Genomic DNA, 20,884 nt, shown 5'->3' with positions numbered 1-20,884 from the left:
ACATCAACTGGTAGGGAAGCGTCGCTCATAGTTTAGCAAAGAAAAGGTTCGTGAAGTAGGGTCGTATTTTTAAAGTCGTTTCAACAAAGGGATGTATGAAAACATACAAAGGACTGTCAGTGTCAACTGTCAGAACCTTATATTGCCAAACTAAACGCGTAACGTTACACGTTGTGCAAACTGTTGGTGGCTATTGAAGCTAACGATATAGCATAGGTTGTTTCGGTAACTATCCATAATTGGTGCTAACTTTACATTTGTAATCTCTGCCAATTTTACAAAGAACTAACTTGGGTTACTCTTGAATTCCCTACTTATAAGAGGACTTCCACACTAGTGTGCTTGAGAAAGGCTTCCAACATTAGATATCGGACCTATCGTCAGGTAAGTAACGTTACCGGTGTTATTTGTTAGCAAGTGTGCTAACAACATTTCCGAAGTCGCTGTATCTTCACCTACTTGGCTACATTATATAACTTTAGCCAGCGTTACCTCTGTGTTGTTCAATAATCAACGGTGAATTCTCAAACCTTTTCTGTTTATTAATAACGTTTGTCTTCATAGCCTACATGTCGTTCATGTGATATGTTCAACCTACTGAAAAATAACTGATGCTGTCATGTTGTTTTCTTTCCTGTCAACAGATGTGAGCCAACTTGTCAACGGGAGAAGCATTTCGATTTTCACTCGTATGACAGATGCCTTCTCTGTATTTCTCCATTGGCATAATTTTAAGAGACACTTTTGGATCTATATTTAATTTTTTGTTATTTTAATAAAACCAAAAATCCTCACTTGGCGACATCATGTCTGTCACCATGGAAACTAATGTGGCCACCACCCCTCTCCCCATCCCAGCCCATTTCTCCCATGCCCAGCAGTCCTTCTCCCTGAAGAAGAGAAAGTTCCCTTTCTCCTCATTTTCCTCATCTGCCCTCTTCTCCCCCTCTCGTCTCTCCCACTCCCTGCCACCGCGCCCACCCTCCAAAGGGTGCCCTCCCGTCAGTCGCCTGTTCCCTCAGGAGCCCCTATCAGCCTGGACCCCGCTGTCACGCTCACTGATTGCCAATCCCCCTCCACCCTCGCTCTATGACCCCAAGCGACCTCAGCCCTTCTTCAGCCAGTGCTTTACCAACCTGGGCCTGCTGGGTCGAGGCTCTTTTGGGGAAGTGTATAAGGTAAGAAGTTCCTGCAGCCAAGTTTGTTGGAGTACGGGGGCACCACAGTATATCAGTCATCCCGCTGTGTTTGACAGGTACAGGCGAGATGAGAACATGCTGTTATTGAATTAGAAGAGGCGTGGTTCTTAGAGGAGTTTTGAATTCCAGGGAACAGACTCATGTTGAATACATTTTTTTTATTCTTCTGCAGACTGGTTTTTGATAATGTAGACAGTTAATGTCAGTGTAATAGTGTAGGGTTACAGAATTACATAATTCACCAATAACATACTGTAAACTATGATTCAAGTCTAACAACATGTCAACAAGGGTAAGAAAATAGATTTTATTCAGGCAGCTAATGTATACAATATTTTTTTTCTCTATATAATAGTTTCCAGTATCTAATTGTAAACCTGAAAAATATGACTTTCTCCACAGGTTCTGAGTCTTCTTGACGGGCGTCAGTATGCAGTTAAGCGTTCCGTGCAGCGGTTCCGCAACGGCAGCGACCGTGCGCGGTGCCTGCGTGAGGCGCGGAACCATGAGTGCCTGGGGCCCCACCCCCACGTGCTGGGCTTCGTGGCGGCCTGGGAGGAGGGCGGGCGCCTCTACATCCAGACGGAGCTCTGCTATACCAGCCTTCTTCTGCACGTGGAGAACCTGCCCTGCAGCCCCGGTGAGGCCCAGTCAAAGCAGCCACTGATGCACTGATGTAAAAGTTGCTAGCTGATATCAATAACTGATTAGTTATAGAAACAGCAGGAGATACTGAAACAACTTCCATAACTTGTTACATTTACACAAAATGTCAGTGCTTAAAGCAACACTGTGCAACAATTTAACACTTCTTGAGGTATGTAATTATTGGCAGCTAGTTTTGGTATCATCTTCAAATTTGTTTTGATGGTACATGGTCGTGCGAAGACAAGCTTAAATCCACATAACACACAGACAGAATGACAGTTAAACACAGTAACATCAGACATTACATTGAGTACACAACCTGAACGGCAATGAGTAATTCCAAAACAGAACCTGAACAGTTACTAGTAATTCCAAACCAGAATCAGGTCACCGGTTTAACTGCAGATGAGTTGACACCCAGATATGCTGGAAAAGCCATAGCAGATTATTGAAATAAAACACTACCTGGTACCGATCAGTATCTCTAAAGAGCCATTCCTTCCTTGGAACAGAGGAGGGGAAGGTGTGAAGGTACCAATAGCTGATTATTCAAACAAAAACACTGCGCGGAACCAATCAGTTCTTTGGGGTTACTCATTCTCACCATAATCTTCCTGAATCTCCTATGACCCGTGTGCTTCCCTGTAACAGATGAGGTGACTGTGTGGGGGTACCTGTGTGACCTCCTCCACGCTCTGAGGCACCTGCAAACCTGTGGGTTCACCCACATGGACCTGAAGCCCGCCAACGTGTTCGTCACGCGCTCCGGGCGCCTCAAGCTGGGCGACTTCGGCCTGCTGCTGGAGAAGAGGACGGGGGACGGAGAGAGGGAAAAAGAGGGGGATAGAGACGGGGAGGCGGAAAAGGAGGACATGCAGGAGGGGGACCCCAGGTACATGGCCCCCGAGCTGCTGAAGGGGGAGTACGGCCCGGCTGCCGACGTCTTCAGGTGAGCAGCCGTCATCAGACTGCTCTTCAGTCATTCATCAGATTCATGGATCCAAATTCCATTGTATTCTAATACAATGACAATAAAGGCTTTCCTAAAAGCCCTGCCTTGCACTCAGTCATTTAGCAGATTCATTTATTCAGAGCCCTACTAGAGTTACATTTACACTTGGTCATTTAGTAAACACTTATCCAGAGCCCTGCTAGAGTTACATTTACACTTGGTCATTTAGTAAACACTTATCCAGAGCCCTGCTAGAGTTACATTTACACTTGGTCATTTAGTAAACACTTATCCAGAGCCCTGCTAGAGTTACATTTACACTTGGTCATTTAGTAAACACTTATCCAGAGCCCTGCTAGAGTTACATTTACACTTGGTCATTTAGTAAACACTTATCCAGAGCCCTGCTAGAGTTACATTTACACTTGGTCATTTAGTAAACACTTATCCAGAGCCCTGCTAGAGTTACATTTACACTTGGTCATTTAGTAAACACTTATCCAGAGCCCTGCTAGAGTTACATTCACACTCAGTCATTTAGTGAACACACTTATCCAGAGTCAGAATAATAAACATTTTCATTCACATTCAGTCATTTGGATACGTTCGTAAACACACCACCTATCTGGGCCAAATTCTGACCACGGTAACTTAATGGGACAGTGCCACCCTTTTGGAGTAAAATATTCAGATGCAGCTGATTCATTATCTGTCTGCAGCTTTTACACATTATGTGGTGTGGTCAGAATGCATGGTTGTTGCCTTGGAGACACACGACAGCCCTCTTGGACACACTCTGAGGATGGTAACTTGATGATGATGTCAATGCCACCATTTTGTATTCAAACTTGACTAGAGGGTATGCAGTGTCGACCATCTAATCATTCCCATCATCACTGAAAACTGTGTTTGTGATGATGGCTCTCTACGATAACGTCCTGCCTAACTGCCTTTTGTTGCTCATCATTTCCAACAAGGGGCTTCAGCTTCTGTCATAACTGGTGTGTGTGTGTGTGTGTGTGTGTGTGTGTGTGTGTGTGTGTGTGTGTGTGTGTGTGTGTGTGTGTGTGTGTGTGTGTGTGTGTGTGTGTGTGTGTGTGTGTGTGTATTTGGCTGTACTGATGTAGCTGTGTGTCATTGTAGAGCTATAAATAAAATGGTGTGTTTATAAGCTGAATGTAGAACATTAATGTGTGTGTGTGTGTGTGTTTGTGTGCGCGCGCGCTTCCACAGTCTGGGGGTGTCCATCCTTGAGTTGGCCTGCAATATGGAGGTGCCCAAAGGAGGAGAGGGTTGGCAGCAGCTTCGCCAAGGGATTCTGCCCTCTGAATTTACCAATGGTAGGACTGCTGTGTGTAGGGTTGGGTACCGAGAACCGGTACCAATATAGAACCGGTTCCAATACAACCGGTACCTACCCGGACCGAAATGCAACGCAGATTTCGGTGCTTCATTTCGGTGCTTGAGCCAATTGAAAACGGTTGCTAGGCAGATTCCGCGGGGCACATGTAAAACTGCCCCAGCTCCCAATGTAAACTTTGTCCTGTGTCACTCACGCTCATTGGTGTTTTCATGGCAACAGTCTTATGACGGTGAAGAGCAGGCAGCATTTCACAGAGCAAGCACAAACAGAACTAGCCATCAACCTTTTAACAGAGAAAATACCGAAAGGTAAACGGTCAAAAGTGTGGCTGTATTTCGCACAAAAATATTCAAACATCGCGACGTGCAGCAAATGCAACAAAACAATTGCGTGAAAAGAGGGGAGAGAAGGCAAGAGTCAACGGCAGATCAGCAACCGAAGACTGAAAAATATGATGACAGCTACACTTAGCCTACGGTAGTCTCTTAAAGGGGCAGTACACATTTTCTCGTACTCAGTGTGTTCAAGTAACAAGATTAACTATAAACAAGATAGAAAAGATAGGTATAAACAAATCATAAAATGGTGAAATTTCATGAAATAAATGCAAACAAAATAATACATTTTTGACTCCAAAGGCAAATATGCTCATATTTTTGCAAAAGAAGTTTGAAGCTGTTTTTTGTATTTATTTATATTTATTTATTTAAGTATACTATAAACTGTTGTTTACAGTTAATATAATGTTCATAGTTTGAAGTTAAAAAGTTTGAAGCTGTAGTTTGAAGCCAAGTGTTTTGTATGTATTTATATTTATAATATACTTTAAACAGTTAATATATTGTTCAATTTGAAAAAAAAAAATGTATTGAACAAAAGAATTGCTGAAGTATTGAAGCTGTAGTGTGTGTACAGAGTCTGTGTGTGTGTTTTGTATTTATTTGTATTTATTTAAGTATAGTCTAAACTTTTGTTAACAGTTCATATATTATTTAAGTTTTAAGTTAAAAAGTGTTTTGTATTTATTTATATATAATCTACTTTAAACAGTTCATATATTTGGCAATAAAGCCTTTCTTAAAAAAAAATTTTTTATATAAAAGTATCGGTTCCGGCACCGTTTAGGCACCGGTATCGTTTTAAAAGTATCGGTTATGTACCGGTATCGGATAAAAACCAAACGATACCCATCCCTAGCTGTGTGTGTGGAGGCTCAGTGTATTGCAGAAATGTGTTTGTGTGTTTCCCCCCTGCTGTAGAGCTTGTGTGTGTGTGAATAGCATGTGAGTAATGCATCTGTCTGTGTGTGTGTACACCTCATTTTTTATGTGATGTATGTGTGTACATGTTTACAGCTCTGTCTCGAGCTGTAGAGCTTGTGTGTTCATTGCATAAATGTCTGTGTACTCGTACACTTAAGACATTAACTGTGTGTGTAGCCTATGACTGTGTGTGTAGACTATAACTGTGTAGACAATAACTGTGTGTGTGTGTGTGTGTGTGTGTGTGTGTGTGTGTGTGTGTGTGTTGCAGGCCTGTCTCCTGAGCTGCAGCGTGTGCTGTGGCTGATGCTGGTCCCAGAGCCCAGTAAGCGCCCTTCAGTGGAGCAGCTGCTGGCACTGGCGTCCGTCCGCAAGCACAGCTGGAGACGCCACGTGTCCCTACTGCTGCAGGAGACCCTGCAGGCACTCCTCTCACTCTCACAGGTAGTGTGTGTGTGTGTGTGTGTGTGTGTGTGTGTGTGTGTGTGTGCACTTTCCTTGGGTCGGGTATTTAGGCTAAACCCACCACAGCTCGTTTACATCTCACTTTGTTACTGCATGGAAACTGGAGCCGCTGGGATGAGGACAATTAGTGGTGAACAAGCCTTCATGGACGGGCTGGGTTTACGCTGGGGAATCTCTGGGTTTACGCTGGGGAATCTCTGGGTTTACGCTGGGGAATCTCTGGGTTTACGCTGGGGAATCTCTGGGTTTCCGCTGGGGAATCTCTGGGTTGTGGGGGTTTTAAGGCTAAAAGACCCGGAATTGTGTTCCGACACAGTTTGTTTACGTTTCACTCTTTGATGTAAACTACTGCATGCAGAACTACCCTCTGAGAACTACAGAAGGGTGCAGAACTACCCTCTGAGAACTACAGAAGGGTGCAGAACTACCCTCTGAGAACTACAGACGGGTGCAGAACTACCCTCTGAGAACTACAGAAGGGTGCAGAACTACCCTCTGAGAACTACAGACGGGTGCAGAACTACCCTCTGAGAACTACAGACGGGTGGCTCTTGCTGTGGGACTGAATTCAAGTCTGAGGTCCTGGAGCAGAAAGGGCCATGTCTAGGGATCAGGGTGTGTTCTCTCACTGGTTTCTATGTGCTTCTCTGATCTGTGTGTGTTCTGTTCTGTTCTGCAGTCAGTGGTCTCTCTGGGCTGGGGGCTCCTATCCGCCCTCAATCTCCCCTTCCTGCCCCGTTGTGACCCCCCCACGCCCTGCACCCCCCCGCGAGACAGCTGGGAGAAGGAGGGGGACCTCAGCACCCTCCCCCCCAGCCCCCCCACACCCCCCAGTGCACTCCACGACTCAGGGCGGGGGTCTGTGTGCCTGGGGGATGAGTCTGTGTTCCTCCCTGAGCCCCTGCGCTTCGATGACTCCCCTACAGACAGGTAGAGTACTGGGCTATCTGTCTGTCTGTCTGTGTCTGTCTGTCTGTCTGTGTCTGTCTGTCTGTCTGTGTTTGTCTGTCTGTCTGTCTGTCTGTCTCAGTGTTATATCTTTCAGTGGCTGTCTATCTGTCTGTCTCCTGTCTGTCTGTCTGTCTGTCAGTGTTATATCTTTCAGTGGCTGTCTCTGTCTGTCTGTCTGTCTGTCTGTCTGTCTGTCTGTCAGTGTCATATCTTTAAATGGCTGTCTGTCTGTCTGTCTGACTGTGTCACTGTTTCCCTTTAAGTGTCTGTGTGTGTGTGTGTGTGTGTGTGTGTGTGTGTGTGTGTGCACGCGCGTCTGTCACTGTTACATCTCTCAGTTGCTATCTATCTGCCGGCCTGTCTGTTTGTCTGTCTGCCGGCCTGTCTGCCTGTCTGTCTGTGTCTCTCTTGCTTCTGTCTACTTGATGATGTTTCTCTGACGGCTGGTCTGGTCTGGTCTGGTCTGGTCTGGTCTGGTCTGGTGTGGGCTGTTAGTAGCTAACACATACTGGTCTGGGCTGTTAGTAACTAACACATACTCGGTCCCTCTCCTCCTTCTAGACTTCCATCTCGGCTCTCCTTCGGCAGCACCTCCACCCCTGTGTCGCCCCCCTCCACTAAACCCGACGCCAGCCCTCTGCACTCCCAGAGCCGTGACTGGCTGACCACGCTGGAGCACCTCGCTCACACTCCCCCGAGCTCGCACCCCGGCCGCTCGCGTGTGGCGCCGGTCCTGGGCGGCACCACCACCACACCCAGCTTCAGCCCCATCCACAACCACAGCCTCTTGGACCGGACACGGCCGGCCTCTCGCACCCTAGACCCCAATAGTCCGCCTCAGACCCCGTCCTCCAGGCACTCGCGGTCGTGCTGTCGGGACCAGGACTGGACTGCTGGGGCGTCCTTCAACAAGCACAGCTTTGAGCCCAAGAACCTTCTAACCATGTTCGATGAGGCCGTGCAGAATTAGTTGCCGTGTGAGAGACTACTGCAGTGTGTGTGTGTGCACGTGTGTTTGTGTGCGTGTGCACGTGTGTTTGTGTGCTACATGTGTTTGTGTATGTGTGTGTGTGTGTGTTTGTGTGAGTGAGAGAATAGAGATATGTATATGTGGTTATGGCAATCCATCTAGTGGCCTTACTTACTGGTTCATGTTATCTATGGATATATTGAATTACCTGAGAAATATTGTGCAGTTGGTATGATTTAGTAGCCTGTGTTTAAAAAAGAAAAAAAAGTTCACTATGTGAGTTGTTTTGCCGTTTACATAATGTGATGTGTTGTTAACTTGAATGTGACCCTACTCATGTTGAGATGTTAATATATTATCTTTATGTAAATCGTCTATTTGCCATATCGCATTGTGTCTTTCCACTGCACACAAAAATTAAAAGAAGATCAGTCTTGAGGGCAATACTTGCCATCTCATCATTTACAGTTGCAGTTGTACTCCCATCGGAAGAGGGCGCTGTGCAACAACCTAGTTCCGCTTTTTACCCCAAAGAGGGAACCTGGAAGCTTTGTGATGATTGTGTGATTGATGGCGTATCACTTCAAGTTTTGAACCACTGAAAACCCTTTACTGGTTTAATCATGATCAATCTGCTATGATGCGTGCCTAAGAAGTAACGCTTCATTCTAGCTGATATCAGGGGTAAGGTATTCCTGTGGACGTTGAAAATGTTGGATTGTGTTTGCCCATTCGCTAGCTATATGTTAACATTTCCTACTGACTGACAAGACATCAGCCAGAAATGTGTTAACGTAATATTAAACGTACGAAACGTGCAGCGAGATGAACCGCGCGTTTCCGTTCAGCATAAAACGGCTGACCAATTGAATACAATATTTGTGGGTTTAGAAATTCCACTTGTTACCTGTCCAAGTCGCGGGCAGCTAGTAGCCAACACAATGTCTAAAGTAGAGCGACTAAACGCCCGGGTGGCGAAATTGTTGACGGTAGCGGTGCATGAAGTCCTGGAGGTGGTACGAGAGACGGTGTCGGAGTACCAGGAGAAAACCGCTAGGACCCAGAGGGAGAACGAGAGACTCAGGAGAAAGGTTCAAGAATTACAGGGAAAACAGAGGAGAGATTGTGTGGGTAAGTTTGCGTGATTTGCATTTGCATTTCTGTGTTTTTCCAAATTCACTTGGTAACTACTGTTATGCTGACTGAGTTGCACGTCATTTACACTCTTCTTCAATGCCAGGGGCTGAGTCATCTGTCAGTGGAGGTACAATCGAAATGACCCTCGGATCTCTGCAGACTTTTACTCTCAAGCAGGAGCAGAACGTTGAAACGCTGCAGGATTCTGAACTAAATCAAGTTGACGCCGAACAAATCATCATTAAGTGTGACTCTCCAAGTGAACATGATGAATCCGCCTGCGAAATGATCTCTGGGGTCCAGAATGAGGACTTCACGGAGGAGAATGACCAGGATTTAGTTCATTTTGTGGCCTGCTACAGGAACTCTGCGGCTGTGGAAATTCCAGTCCTTAGGAATATCCAGAAACATACTCAGAGATGCAAGGAAGTGACTGGCTGTGAAATTCCATCTGAGGAAAGGACTACAACGGAGAGTAAGTTATTTGTAGACAAACCGCTATGTCCAGAAGGAGGCTCTAGCACCCATAACTCAGAACTGATTGGGTCCCAGCAGTCACGACCCAAACATCTAGCCAACACGCTAGACACAGACTCCCCTGTCAACACTCTGAACACCTCACCTGCTCACGGTCCACACACTTCCCGTTCAGGACCAGCAAGTTACCCCTACCTCACTGTCACTCAGATCAAAACCGAGGCGGACACAGATGATTTCGGCAGCAGCAGCGGCGCCCTCCAGAGGGGCGATTATGTAACTGCAGGCTTTGAAAGTTTCAGGGATCAGCCGGAACACTCGCTTGACCTCCAGGCGGCAGCAGCAGCAACCTCCAGTTCCTGCAGGGTGGCTTACGTTCCCCCCAGCAGTAACGGTCTCCAAGACGGCCTCTTTCTGGAGAATGGCTATGAGGTGACGCTAGAGGCCAACCCGGATAACCTGGGGGGTCAGCTCAGCGCGGCGCCAATGAGCCGGCAAGGCCTGGGTGGAGGGTTGGGGGGTCTGCCGCGCCCATACACGCGCCACCATCACAACCACCCCATTGGGGTGCCGAAGCGCTACTGTTGCCCCCTTTGTGGGCGCAGCTTCAACCACGCGGGGGACTTCAAGAAGCACAAGCGGGTTCACACGGGGGAGAAGCCGTACGGCTGCGGCGTGTGCGGAAAGAGATTCAGCCAGTCGGGCTACCTGACGGTGCATCTGCGGTACCACACCGGAGAGAGACCCTACAGCTGCGGCCTGTGTGGAAAGAGCTTCAGTCACTCCAGCAACTTCAGGAAACACCAGCAGACGCACGTAGGCCAGATAGCATTAAACACGTAACTACAGAAAACCTCCTTTGTGGAGGCGTAGGTTTAGGTCGTTTGGCTTTCGAACAACATTATAAGGTGGCTGTGTCTGTGCACACAGACCTCCTTAAGAATCATGTCATCCTGAATATGTGGGGAATGTGCGCACACATGCTGATGGAGGCGATGATAGTACATGATAGGACAGTATGTAGTTTTGTTGTATGTTAAAGTGCTTCTAAATGTACAGCAAGGGCAGAAATGCACGAAATACCAGAAACAGGATGGATGTACGGTGTTGAAATATAAGAAACATTTGTTTCATGTCTCTGTAATTACACAGTTGTTTTAAAGCATTTTTGTATTTTGATAAAACGCACAAACTGCCACCCTGAAGATGGAACCTTATTTATTTCTGTTTGATAATGTTGAATATATGTTTAGAAACTTCTATGTTTTTATATAATGGACATGCCATTTGTCCCCACATGGATACTGTTTCTCTTCATCACTCAGCCGATTACAACATCTATTATGCAGTACTGGTCTCTTCAAAAAGAAGTTTTAAGATTATTTTTGAGTTGTGTCAAAGGCGGTGCAAAATAACTTTCCATCTGTAATAAAGTGATTTGATAGAATTTTGGGTGAAATAATTTTTTTCAGAATAAACTAAACCTGGCTGACATAACCATCGCTCTATTGCAGTCGTGCCATCAACTATAGATCCTAAACCTGGCTAAAATAACCATCGCTTCATTGCAGTCGTGCCATCAACTATGGATCCTAAACCTGGCTAACATAACCATCGCTTCATTGCAGTCGTGCCATCAACTATGGATCCTAAACCTGGCTAACATAACCATCGCTTCATTGCAGTCGTGCCATCAAAATGAATTTGCGGATGATACCAAAACTAGTTGCCTGTAAAAACCATATCTCAAGAGTGTCAAAATGTTGCATAGTGTTACTTTAAGAAACAATAATCCAAAGGAAAAACTCAAAAGAAGCCCCCTCTCCAAAAATACACAAAATAAATGAAAAAGTAGCCTATGTAAATGAAAATACAGTGAATTAAGGCATAATATGTACCATCACACAAAACCTCGTTATAACAGCAGTAAAACATATTAAGGGGAAAGTTCTTCATGTCCATTATTTATTGACCTTTTGATAAAATGAGTTTAAATTCCTTCCATAAAACTAAACCAAAAACCTGAATAACATTCAGCACAACGAAATAAAGACATCTGGCGGCCAAAGCAATGTTTGCACAATGTAATATGGTCCCGTAGACAGGCTTCGGTAGTTCCCATAATGCATTTGTAATTTTTTTTTTTGTGGATCGAACCACTTTAGGGAAGTAGGGGTGTACGAATGCGACCCTATATGTATTTTCAATATTGTTTACGTGGATAAGGAGTGAACATTAAGTTGCAAATATTATAATATAAACACAGTTTTTTACTGTTAATCCTTAAATTACTTACATTTTATGTGCTGTACATTTCTCTACACTAAGATGGGTGTTTTTGTGAACTTCGGAGTTCTCGCAACCCTTATAATGGTAGGGTCCAGCCAGCACCAAGTTCTTTCCTTTCTCCTAAAGATCCGCAGCCATGAGGTAAGCGTGTGAGCCCCGCTCTCCCCAAAATGTAAAAAATACCCCAGAATCAGTATTAAAACACAGTTACATAGCCTTAATGTTTGAATTAAACACTTGTGTATTTGATATTTATTGGCAAACTTATCAATTTACTTTTGTACGTTTGTTTAAAAGCAAAAAGTAATTCCACATTTACAGGCCGTAGTTAGTAGTATGCCAATTGGAGCTGCATCGTGGTCCACGTTTTCTGGGCCTGATTTTCACAGTCTGTTGTCAAAAGTGTTTTTTGAAACCATTGTATGAACACAGCATTTTATGGTCCCGTGCATTAGCGATTACTGACTACTTTGTCGCATTTCAGAGAGTGAAAACATGTAGTTGGTTTGCTAACACTTAGCATGCTACTGTAGCATTGGCGACATAGCGTTTGCGTTAGCTGCTAGTAATAGTGGACAGCCTAAGCTATATCCGGCTTCATGCAACAACATGTGTCATGTTTGGATTACAGCAGGAACGTTCTGATATAATTATCCTTACCAAAGATTTTCTTGGCTAGATGTACCAACTAGTGAATTCCGATTGACCCTAATATTAACGTCAGCTAGTTCGCATGAAATGGAATATGAATCGTCCTGCATTGGAACCGATTGGCTATCTGGCTACCGATACACTGTCTGTTGATGGTCAGTTGAAGTTAAAATGTTACACTCGGAGTTGGGAGTGAACTGTGATTGTCGTGGCTTAACCATTTGTTTATGTGTGGAGAAGAATTGTACCGTTTCTAACGTGACACATATTTCTCCGGCAGCATGCTCAGGCTCCAGAAGCGCCTGGCGTCCAGCGTCCTACGCTGTGGCAAGAAGAAGGTCTGGTTGGACCCAAACGAGACCAACGAGATCGCTAACGCCAACTCCCGTAAGATTACTTTTCCTTCACTTCCCTGCAACACTTCTGATCTGATTATCCAGTTTAATCACCGTTTTTATTCCAATCAGTTTAAGTCGCCATATAAAGTTCTATTCCCCACAATCTAATCATAGTCAATGGTGATGGAAACATTTCAGAGATTCAGATCATAATTAAAACACAACATGAAAAGATTGGTATGCACAGTCAATGTAGTAGTTAACAATTAACTAAAGTATGTTGATCTGCGCTGAACCACTCGCCCTGCCACTTACCTGTTCTCCTCCCGCTTGCTCCTCTGCCCATTCCAGGCCAGCAGATCCGTAAGCTGGTGAAGGATGGTCTCATCATCAAGAAGCCCGTGACTGTGCACTCCCGTGCCCGTTGCCGCAAGAACACGCTGGCACGCCGCAAGGGTCGCCACATGGGCATCGGTGAGTGTGGCTGACCAATGTTAAGCTAAGGCCTTAAAAATACACCTGTTTGACTTTTTTTTTGTACATTTAATGGATAAAACTGATATTGGAAGGTACAACACCACTGTTTGGGGTAGCCTGTCATAATGTGTAGGTCTTAAGGCTGTGAACTTGTGTTTAATACCAGAAGAGCTTGGGTTTGATTGAATTTGCGCTTAATCCTAAACAAGTCTTTGGTACTTGGATCTTCTGGCGGGTGAAGTCAGTGTGCTAGTAGAGATTACTAAGTGGTACTAGTTATTAGAGTTACCTGTGTCGATGTCAAAATGTGGCTAAGATTGCCCACTTGTAAGTGGAGGTCTGTAAGTTGTCCTAAATGCACCTTTGTCCTGTCACAGGTAAGAGGAAGGGTACTGCCAATGCCCGTATGCCTGAGAAGCTGTGCTGGATGCGTCGCATGAGAATCCTGCGCCGTCTGCTCCGTCGTTACAGGGAGTCCAAGAAGATTGACAGGCACATGTGAGTAACTGCACTAAGTGTTGATCCTGATGTTTGTATCTCTGCCCTCACTCTGTTTAGTAGTGCACATTTTACATGCAGATATGCAGATTCTAATGTAAGCATCAGATGGTAACTAGTAGAGGAGAGAGGGGTATGGTGAGCTTTTTCCCCCCTACTTATAGCCAAGGGAATATGAATGCATACAGCACAAGTTTGGGATGTATACAATTAATTGAAACATTATCAGTTACCCTTCTCAAATGGAAAATAAAATATGGAGTCCCGTAAGTAGTGTTGTGGTATCCTTGGGGATAAGGCTATTCAACTGACAGGGTATTGGCCATCTGATGGAAACTATTGCATGAAACAGATTTGAATGTACAATTCTATATATAATTATTAATAATAATCTATTTAAGATTAATTATTACTGTTCAATAATACCACCATTCTGTTGATGTTTATTTTTATTGGTGTTCTTGAATTCATATTTACAACTAATTTGGAAACCTGAAGATGGTTTGCCAAGTCTCTAGGATTGAGAAATAAAATGAAATGAACTCATTAGAGAACTTAGGCAGAATGCAATCTAAATTCAGGGTCACACCACCGGTGTTGTATGTTTACCCAGATACATGTGCTGTCAACTTGCCCACTGGCTCATCTTCCCCCACTCTCCCCTATTCAGAACTGTAGATATTTCATTAGCATTGTTGTGTGTGAGATGGTAAGATGCAGACTGGTATGTTAGCTACTTGAACAGAAGTTAGGTAGCCATCCGGTTTGCCAGGGATGCTTTGAGCAGCATGGTGTGTGTGTGTGTGTGTGTGTGTGTGTGTGTGTGTGTGTGTGTGTGTGTGTGTGTGTGTGTGTGTGTGTGTGTGTGTGTGTGTGGCGTCCCCTTTAACCCCACTCTCCCGTGCTGCAGGTACCACAGCCTCTACCTGAGGGCCAAGGGTAATGTGTTCAAGAACAAGCGCATCCTCATGGAGCACATCCACAAGCTGAAGGCAGACAAGGCCCGCAAGAAGCTCCTGTCGTAAGTACCCACCTCACGTGCACCTCACGTGCACCTCCCCACCTCACGTGCACCTCACGTGCACCTCACGTGCACCTCACGTGCACCTCCCCACCGCACGTGCACCTCCCCACCTCACGTGCACCTCCCCACCTCACGTGCACCTCACGTGCACCTCCCCACCTCACGTGCACCTCACGTGCACCTCCCCACCTCACGTGCACCTCCCCACCTCCCCACCTCACGTGCACCTCCCCACCTCACGTGCACCTCACGTGCATCTCCCCACCTCACGTGCACCTCCCCACCTCACGTGCACCTCACGTGCATCTCCCCACCTCACGTGCACCTCACGTGCATCTCCCCACCTCACGTGCACCTCCCCACCTCACGTGCACCTCCCACAGCCGCACTGGACACGGCCTGTCTAGTGGCCCTCACAGCTGAGGTGGTAGACTGCTGGCAGAAGCCGTTGACACCTGTAGTGATGCTGTGCTCTGGGATTGGAACCTGGCTGGTTCTTTAGGGCTGAAGGCAGCTAGTGGCACAACATGCTCACAAGTGTGTGTGTGTGTGCTCAACATTATAAACCATTGGGTCCTTTATAAATGCATTGTGTAGCTCACATGATTTGAGATGCAAGTTGTGAAATAGCTCTACTTTCCCCTTGAGAGTCGGCTCTACCCAGGTGTACTGTTAGCACTTGGCATCGACGGCAGCAACTGGCTCTTGGGTACACATTGAGGCCTTGAACACCACAAACCCCTGGATTTCAGCGCAGGCATCCTAACATGGCTGCCAAGCTCCCTGTCTTCATACTTATGGCTGTTAGCCTATGTGACGGATCAAGTGGAGCCCAGGTCATGAATGCCTCATGCTTCATGCTCTCCTGTTGTGGTGACCAGGCCTGAGACCCAGTCCTCCCTCTATAACCACAGGTGTATGTGAGCACACGTGTCTTCTTGACCGACACGTAGAAGTGTGAAGTGCCCTGCCAGTGCCTCCCCTCGGACCACTACACCTGTGGAGTAACTTTTCTGTTTAGAAATGTCCGCATCGTGTGTTGTTAATTGACATGTAGAAGTGTGAAGTACCCTGTTAAACTGACCTCTGACCTTCTCCCCTCCCCACACACAGTGACCAGGCTGAGGCTCGCCGCTCCAAGACCAGGGAGGCCCGTAAGCGCAGAGAAGAGCGTCTGCAGGCCAAGAAGGAGGAGATCATTAAGACCCTGTCCAAGGAGGAGGAGACCAAAAAATGAGCCCCTTTTCAGCGCTAATAAAACCCCCACAAAAGTACTCTTGTGTGTCTGCGCTTTTTTTTCTTCTCCCCCAATTTTCACTGAGGTTGCTGTTTAAAAAAAAAAAAAAAAGATTTAATTCAGCTTTTATCTTGTCAGTTCGCCTGAGGGGGTCAGTAACTAGAGGTCGGTGTGTAATTTATTTTGCATTGAGATGCAAATGTTATTCTCTGCAGCGACAGGGACACTGGAGGGGCTGTTTCCGCTCTTGAGGAAGCTGACCTGGTCGTTGATCAGATACCGGCAAAGTGTCAAGTCATTCATTTTGTCATCCTAACAATAGTCCACTTAATGTATTTGGAGCCCTAGTGATTTTATAGGGCTAGTAATGCTAGCTGAAGCTCACATCATTCTGTATGGGTTTTGTGTGCCCTCTGCAGTGATGAAAGCTTCCCTTTTTTTTTTAAGTAACACTATGCAACAATTTGACACTTTAGGTATGGTTTAATAGTCAACTAGATTTGGTGTCATCCTCATTCCTTTTGATGGCATATGGTCATGTAAAGGACATAAGTACCTGTCTTTCCCACTAGCCATCAAGGATAGGCACTATGTAGTTCTGTGTTTCCTGGCTGGAGTATCTTGCAATAATTGAAGGAAAGCTTTCACAGCATGACATTTCCAGCTATACTGCCAAAAGACACCAGTTAGTGTGTTGGCAAGCTCTTATCGGCGTCAACTGTGCTGTTGGTGGTGTTTGCTGGCTTTTAGATAGTTAGCTTGCTAGTTTCGAAACAGAACTTCTTATTGCTGCTTTAAAGGCAGTCTGACTGGTGAATAGGGTCCAGGTTTGATGGGACTCCTGAGGAGAAGTGTGCAGTATTGACCTCAGGTATACCCATCTGTGCTTTGGTCAGATTTACACTTTATTTAAAAAAAAACTATCGAAGGTGCTGAATTCTAATGTGAGAGGCCCGTTTTAAGAGCGGGGAAAGGGTTGTGTATGTCACTGGGAGGAAGTGTTAGCTGCACGTTCTCCCTTCGGAGTTGATTAAAAAACAAATGGGAAGGTTATAGATGTTGTCATTGCTGCACGAATGGACCACAGCTCTCCCCATGCGTCACAAGTCAGAAAGGCGTTGGACTGACCTTTCTCCTCAGTCGCAGCTGTAAATCGCTCAGGTGAGCTAGGCTCTTGTGGGAAAAACATACCCAGGTATGTCTGCGTTTATAAAAGAAAAGAGGTGGATTAATTTATGGCAACGGGACTGGCCAGGAACTTAGTCGTAAATGTAGTCTGTTAACCTCCCAATACTTTTTGAGGGTGTGAATGTCACTGAGGTTTTACTAACATTGTTTATTGACAATGATATGAAGCCAAGATGGACAGACTACTAAAATAAGAAAGAAACAGTTTAGTTTTGTACAGTCTTTTAATAAAACATACCTACGTGCCTGCCGTTCTTACTGATAGTGCCGCTAAAGATGATTGCTTAGCCAAATTCCACTTTTTGTTTTTACCACTAGAGGGGGCTCTATCACAAACTAAGTCCACGTTCAGACACCAGGTTCATGTCGGAGTTAATTTATCTCAAGTTCTATATTATGCAACTCTTAACTCGGAGAACATTCCGCTTTGTTGGCACTGAATGAAGCGTGAAAAGACAGTGCACTCATCCTAAAATTCACCATCTCTAAAATAGCATCTAGTGCCAGGAGTTGAAGTTAGCAGTTCCGTGTGTACTGAACGAAATTCTCTTTCAGGAATCGTTGGAATTCATAGGTCTTCAGTAACCTTTCTGATTAGAAATGTCCACATCGTGGACGCCATTAAGCTATCAGCTGGCTGTTGGTTTTAAACCAGTGGTGGGGTAGGCTCAGTGTAATTTAATGGAAAATGTCGTGGTGCTTCATTTAAGGCCTTACATTAAAAAAAGATACTGAAGTACTTAAAATTTGGAATACTAACCTATTTACAGGCTTGAGTAGAAGAAAGAAATTGATTAACCTTTATATTCCCTCATTAATTTTGGAAAGTAATTAGAAATCAGTTAGATATAGTGCGATGCGACGTGATGAGGCATTCAATATGAATGTGTAGATTTCTGTCAGATCAGGACCCAATCACTGGTCATCCGGTCAGAAGTGAGGAAGAGACTTTACTTTTAGGGTCAGGAGTTTGTTTCAAATTTAAAATTGCAGTGTGTGTTTGTGTGTGTGAGAGAGAGAGACTGGATGTTGCATGTGTGTGTATATATCTAAGAAAGTAGCAATTGCTGTATTTGTAAGTGTATGGGAGAGAGAGATGTGTGCGTATACATGTGTGAATAACAACACGTGCCGATGTGTGGATGTGAATTGTCCTTAAATGCTAGAGGAATGGTCTGGGGTGTGGAGTAAGAAGATAAGGCTCTGGGCTCTTCTGCAGGAGTGCTATCTCTGAGCTCTTAAATAAAAGCCTGTGACCTTGATACACAGCACGTCTGATCCTCCCCCTGGACCACAGAGGCTGGGATGGGGCCACTTAATTGGCCTGCCAGCTCCTTCCCTCTCTCCATATCACTCTCTCTCACTCCCTATATCTCTCTCTCACTCTAGCATTCTCTAAGTCTCTCTCTCACTCCCTATCTCTCTCTCTCTCTCCATATCACTCTCTCTCTCTCTCCATATCACTCTCTCTCACTCTAGCATTCTCTAAGTCTCTCTCTCACTCCCTATCTCTCTCTCTCTCTCCATATCACTCTCTCTCACTCTAGCATTCTCTAAGTCTCTCTCTCACTCCCTATCTCTCAATTCAATTCAATTCAAAAAGGCTTTATTGGCATGACTGCATACAATACAACGTTGCCAAAGCATGTTTACATAAAATGTACAAGCACAATAAACATAAATAAATAAAAACAAACAATAAGTTATAGGTGGTAACAATGTGGTATAGAAACATATAACAGGTTCATTGTTAATTATTAAACATTAAATATTAGTTATCTGGGACAGGGGGTTCATGTTATTGTGGAGCTCATGACAGGCTGATACATATTTTGCTGCCAGTCTACAGCAGTCCTCCCTCTCTCCCAGTAGAACTGAGAGTCTGTCCAGATCATTTAGATGTTGGAATTCTGGGAAAATTTGTGTTATTTTGTCAAAATAATAGTCTCTAAGACTTTGGTTATGGTTGCAGTAAATCAGGAAGTGTAGCTCCGTCTCTACTGTTCCCTGGTTACAGAAGGAGCACAGCCTCTCCTCTCTGGGTAGCCAGGTCTGTCTGTGTCGGCCAACTTCTACTGCCAGGTTGTGCTCACTCAGTCTGTATTTAGTTAAAGTTTTCCTCATTTTTTTATCAGACACTGTGGTCAGGTAATTTGCCACGGTGTACTGTCTGTTTAGTGATACATATGTTTCTAATTTGTTCTGGGATTTTGTTAATTTTGCCCAGTGATCTCTATATTTTTCTTTTTCTTTCATAATGATTTGGTTGGGTCTGATTACCTGAGATCTTGAGTTTTGAGGCTGAGGTCGTCGTTGTGTAATGACCTGGGTGGGTGATGGTTCACCCAGCCTCAGGACAAGTAAGCAGAGGGGACTCCTTTGTGGGTTCAACTCCTGGCAGCATAGGGCTTTGTAGGAAAAGGAGAGTGGGTCACTTGTTTTAATATGATTCCAGAAATTTAGGGCTCGTTTTTGGATCTTTAATATTAGAGGGTATTGGCCTAATTCAGCTCTACATGCAGAGTTGGGAGCTTTTCTCTGCACTTGGAGGATACTCTTGCAGAACTGTGTATGTAGTATTTCAATTGCGTGTTTGTCCCATTTTGTCCAATCATGTTGAATTTGTGTACCCCACACCTCGCTGCCATATAGTGCAATTGGTTCAATGATAGATTGGAAAATTTTGAGCCATGTTGTTACTGGTAGTTCAATTTGTATAGATTTTTTGATGGCATAGAAAGCCCTTTTTGCTTTGTCTCTCAATTCATTCACAGCCAAGTTAAAATTACCTGTATTTGAAATTTTTAGTCCTAAATATGTATAATTTGTTGTTTCTTTAATAGGGTTGTTTCCAATTGTGAAAATAGTGTTGTCTCTCTGTGGCCTGGACCTTTTTTGAAAAATTAGTACATTTGTTTTGGTTTGATTTACTGTCAGGGCCCAGGTTTGACAGTATTTGTCTAATTCTGACAGGTGTTGCTGTAACCCCTCTTTTGTGGGAGACAGTAGGACCAGGTCATCAGCATAAAATAGACATTTTATTTCAGTGTCTTGTAGTTTCAGGCCAGGTGCAGGGGAGTTCTCTATTTGTTTTGACAATTCTTTTATGTATATATTGAATAATGTGGGGCTAAGGTTACAGCCCTGCCTTACTCCACGTCTCTGAAAGAAAGATTCAGTTTTCTTTGTTCCAATTTTAATTGAGCACCTCCCGTTAGTGTACATGGATTTGATCAGATTGTATGTGTTCCCTCCGATACCACTTTCGAGTAATTTTAAGAAAAGGCCATTGTGCCAGACTGAATCGAAGGCTTTTTGGAAATCCACAAATCAGGCATAAATCTTTGTATTATTTTTGTGTACATAGTTGTCAATTAGTGTGTTTAATGTGAATATATGATCTGTAGTTCTAAATTTGGGTAGGAATCCAATTTGGCTGTTGCTTAATACATTATGTTCTGTGAGGAAGTCTATGATCCTTGAGTTTAGAATGCTACATAAGACCTTCCCTAGACATGAATTTATACAGATCCCACGGTAATTTTGTGGATCTGTTTTGTCTCCACTTTTAAATATGGGACGTATCAGTCCATCATTCCATATTTCAGGAAAGAAGCCAGCTTTAAGTACTAAATTTAGAAGTTTCAGAATGGCTGATTTGAATTTATTGTCTGTGTGTTTAAGCATCTCATTGAGGATGCCGTCAGGTCCACAGGCTTTTCTACACTTTAAATTTTTCAGTTTTTGATCTAATTCTT

At 44.5% G+C, this 20,884-nt stretch overlaps 3 protein-coding genes across 3 annotated transcripts; all 3 read left to right on the top strand.

Moving 5' to 3' along the window:
- The first annotated feature begins 6 nt into the window (after positions 1-6).
- Positions 7-8,202, top strand: pkmyt1 (protein kinase, membrane associated tyrosine/threonine 1). The gene is made up of 8 exons (XM_031561169.1): positions 7-384; positions 645-1,178; positions 1,602-1,839; positions 2,499-2,796; positions 4,033-4,139; positions 5,696-5,868; positions 6,569-6,819; positions 7,402-8,202. Exons 2-8 carry the CDS (start codon positions 807-809, stop codon positions 7,808-7,810), a joined length of 1,848 nt encoding a protein of 615 aa, XP_031417029.1. The 5' UTR covers positions 7-384; positions 645-806; the 3' UTR covers positions 7,811-8,202.
- A 151-nt stretch (positions 8,203-8,353) lies between these two features.
- On the top strand, positions 8,354-10,871 carry LOC105894010 (zinc finger protein GLI4-like). Its single transcript, XM_012820486.2, has 2 exons — positions 8,354-8,941; positions 9,051-10,871. The coding sequence occupies exons 1-2, from the start codon at positions 8,752-8,754 to the stop codon at positions 10,265-10,267; spliced, it is 1,407 nt and encodes a 468-aa protein (XP_012675940.2). The 5' UTR covers positions 8,354-8,751; the 3' UTR covers positions 10,268-10,871.
- Positions 10,872-11,782: 911 nt separating this feature from the next.
- Positions 11,783-15,975, top strand: LOC105894045 (60S ribosomal protein L19-like). Its single transcript, XM_012820517.3, has 6 exons — positions 11,783-11,854; positions 12,645-12,751; positions 13,054-13,176; positions 13,557-13,677; positions 14,588-14,698; positions 15,815-15,975. The coding sequence occupies exons 1-6, from the start codon at positions 11,850-11,852 to the stop codon at positions 15,936-15,938; spliced, it is 591 nt and encodes a 196-aa protein (XP_012675971.1). The 5' UTR covers positions 11,783-11,849; the 3' UTR covers positions 15,939-15,975.
- Positions 15,976-20,884: the final 4,909 nt, after the last annotated feature.

Source organism: Clupea harengus, chromosome 23 (genome assembly GCF_900700415.2).
Source record: "Clupea harengus chromosome 23, Ch_v2.0.2, whole genome shotgun sequence".
In the NCBI taxonomy this organism is placed as follows: Eukaryota; Metazoa; Chordata; class Actinopteri; order Clupeiformes; family Clupeidae; genus Clupea; species Clupea harengus.
This window is presented reverse-complemented; position numbering and strand designations above follow the sequence as displayed.

Bases quoted from the DNA above. Each gene is read 5' to 3' on its own strand.
- pkmyt1 (XM_031561169.1), top strand. From the start codon at position 807: ATGTCTGTCACCATGGAAACTAATGTGGCCACCACCCCTCTCCCCATC. The intron at 2,797-4,032 runs GTGAGCAGCCGT...GCGCTTCCACAG, and splicing joins CCGGCTGCCGACGTCTTCAG to TCTGGGGGTGTCCATCCTTG. The intron at 6,820-7,401 runs GTAGAGTACTGG...TCCTCCTTCTAG, and splicing joins GATGACTCCCCTACAGACAG to ACTTCCATCTCGGCTCTCCT.
- LOC105894010 (XM_012820486.2), top strand. From the start codon at position 8,752: ATGTCTAAAGTAGAGCGACTAAACGCCCGGGTGGCGAAATTGTTGACG. The intron at 8,942-9,050 runs GTAAGTTTGCGT...CTTCAATGCCAG, and splicing joins ACAGAGGAGAGATTGTGTGG to GGGCTGAGTCATCTGTCAGT.
- LOC105894045 (XM_012820517.3), top strand. The intron at 13,177-13,556 runs GTGAGTGTGGCT...GTCCTGTCACAG, and splicing joins GGGTCGCCACATGGGCATCG to GTAAGAGGAAGGGTACTGCC. The intron at 14,699-15,814 runs GTAAGTACCCAC...CCCCACACACAG, and splicing joins GCCCGCAAGAAGCTCCTGTC to TGACCAGGCTGAGGCTCGCC.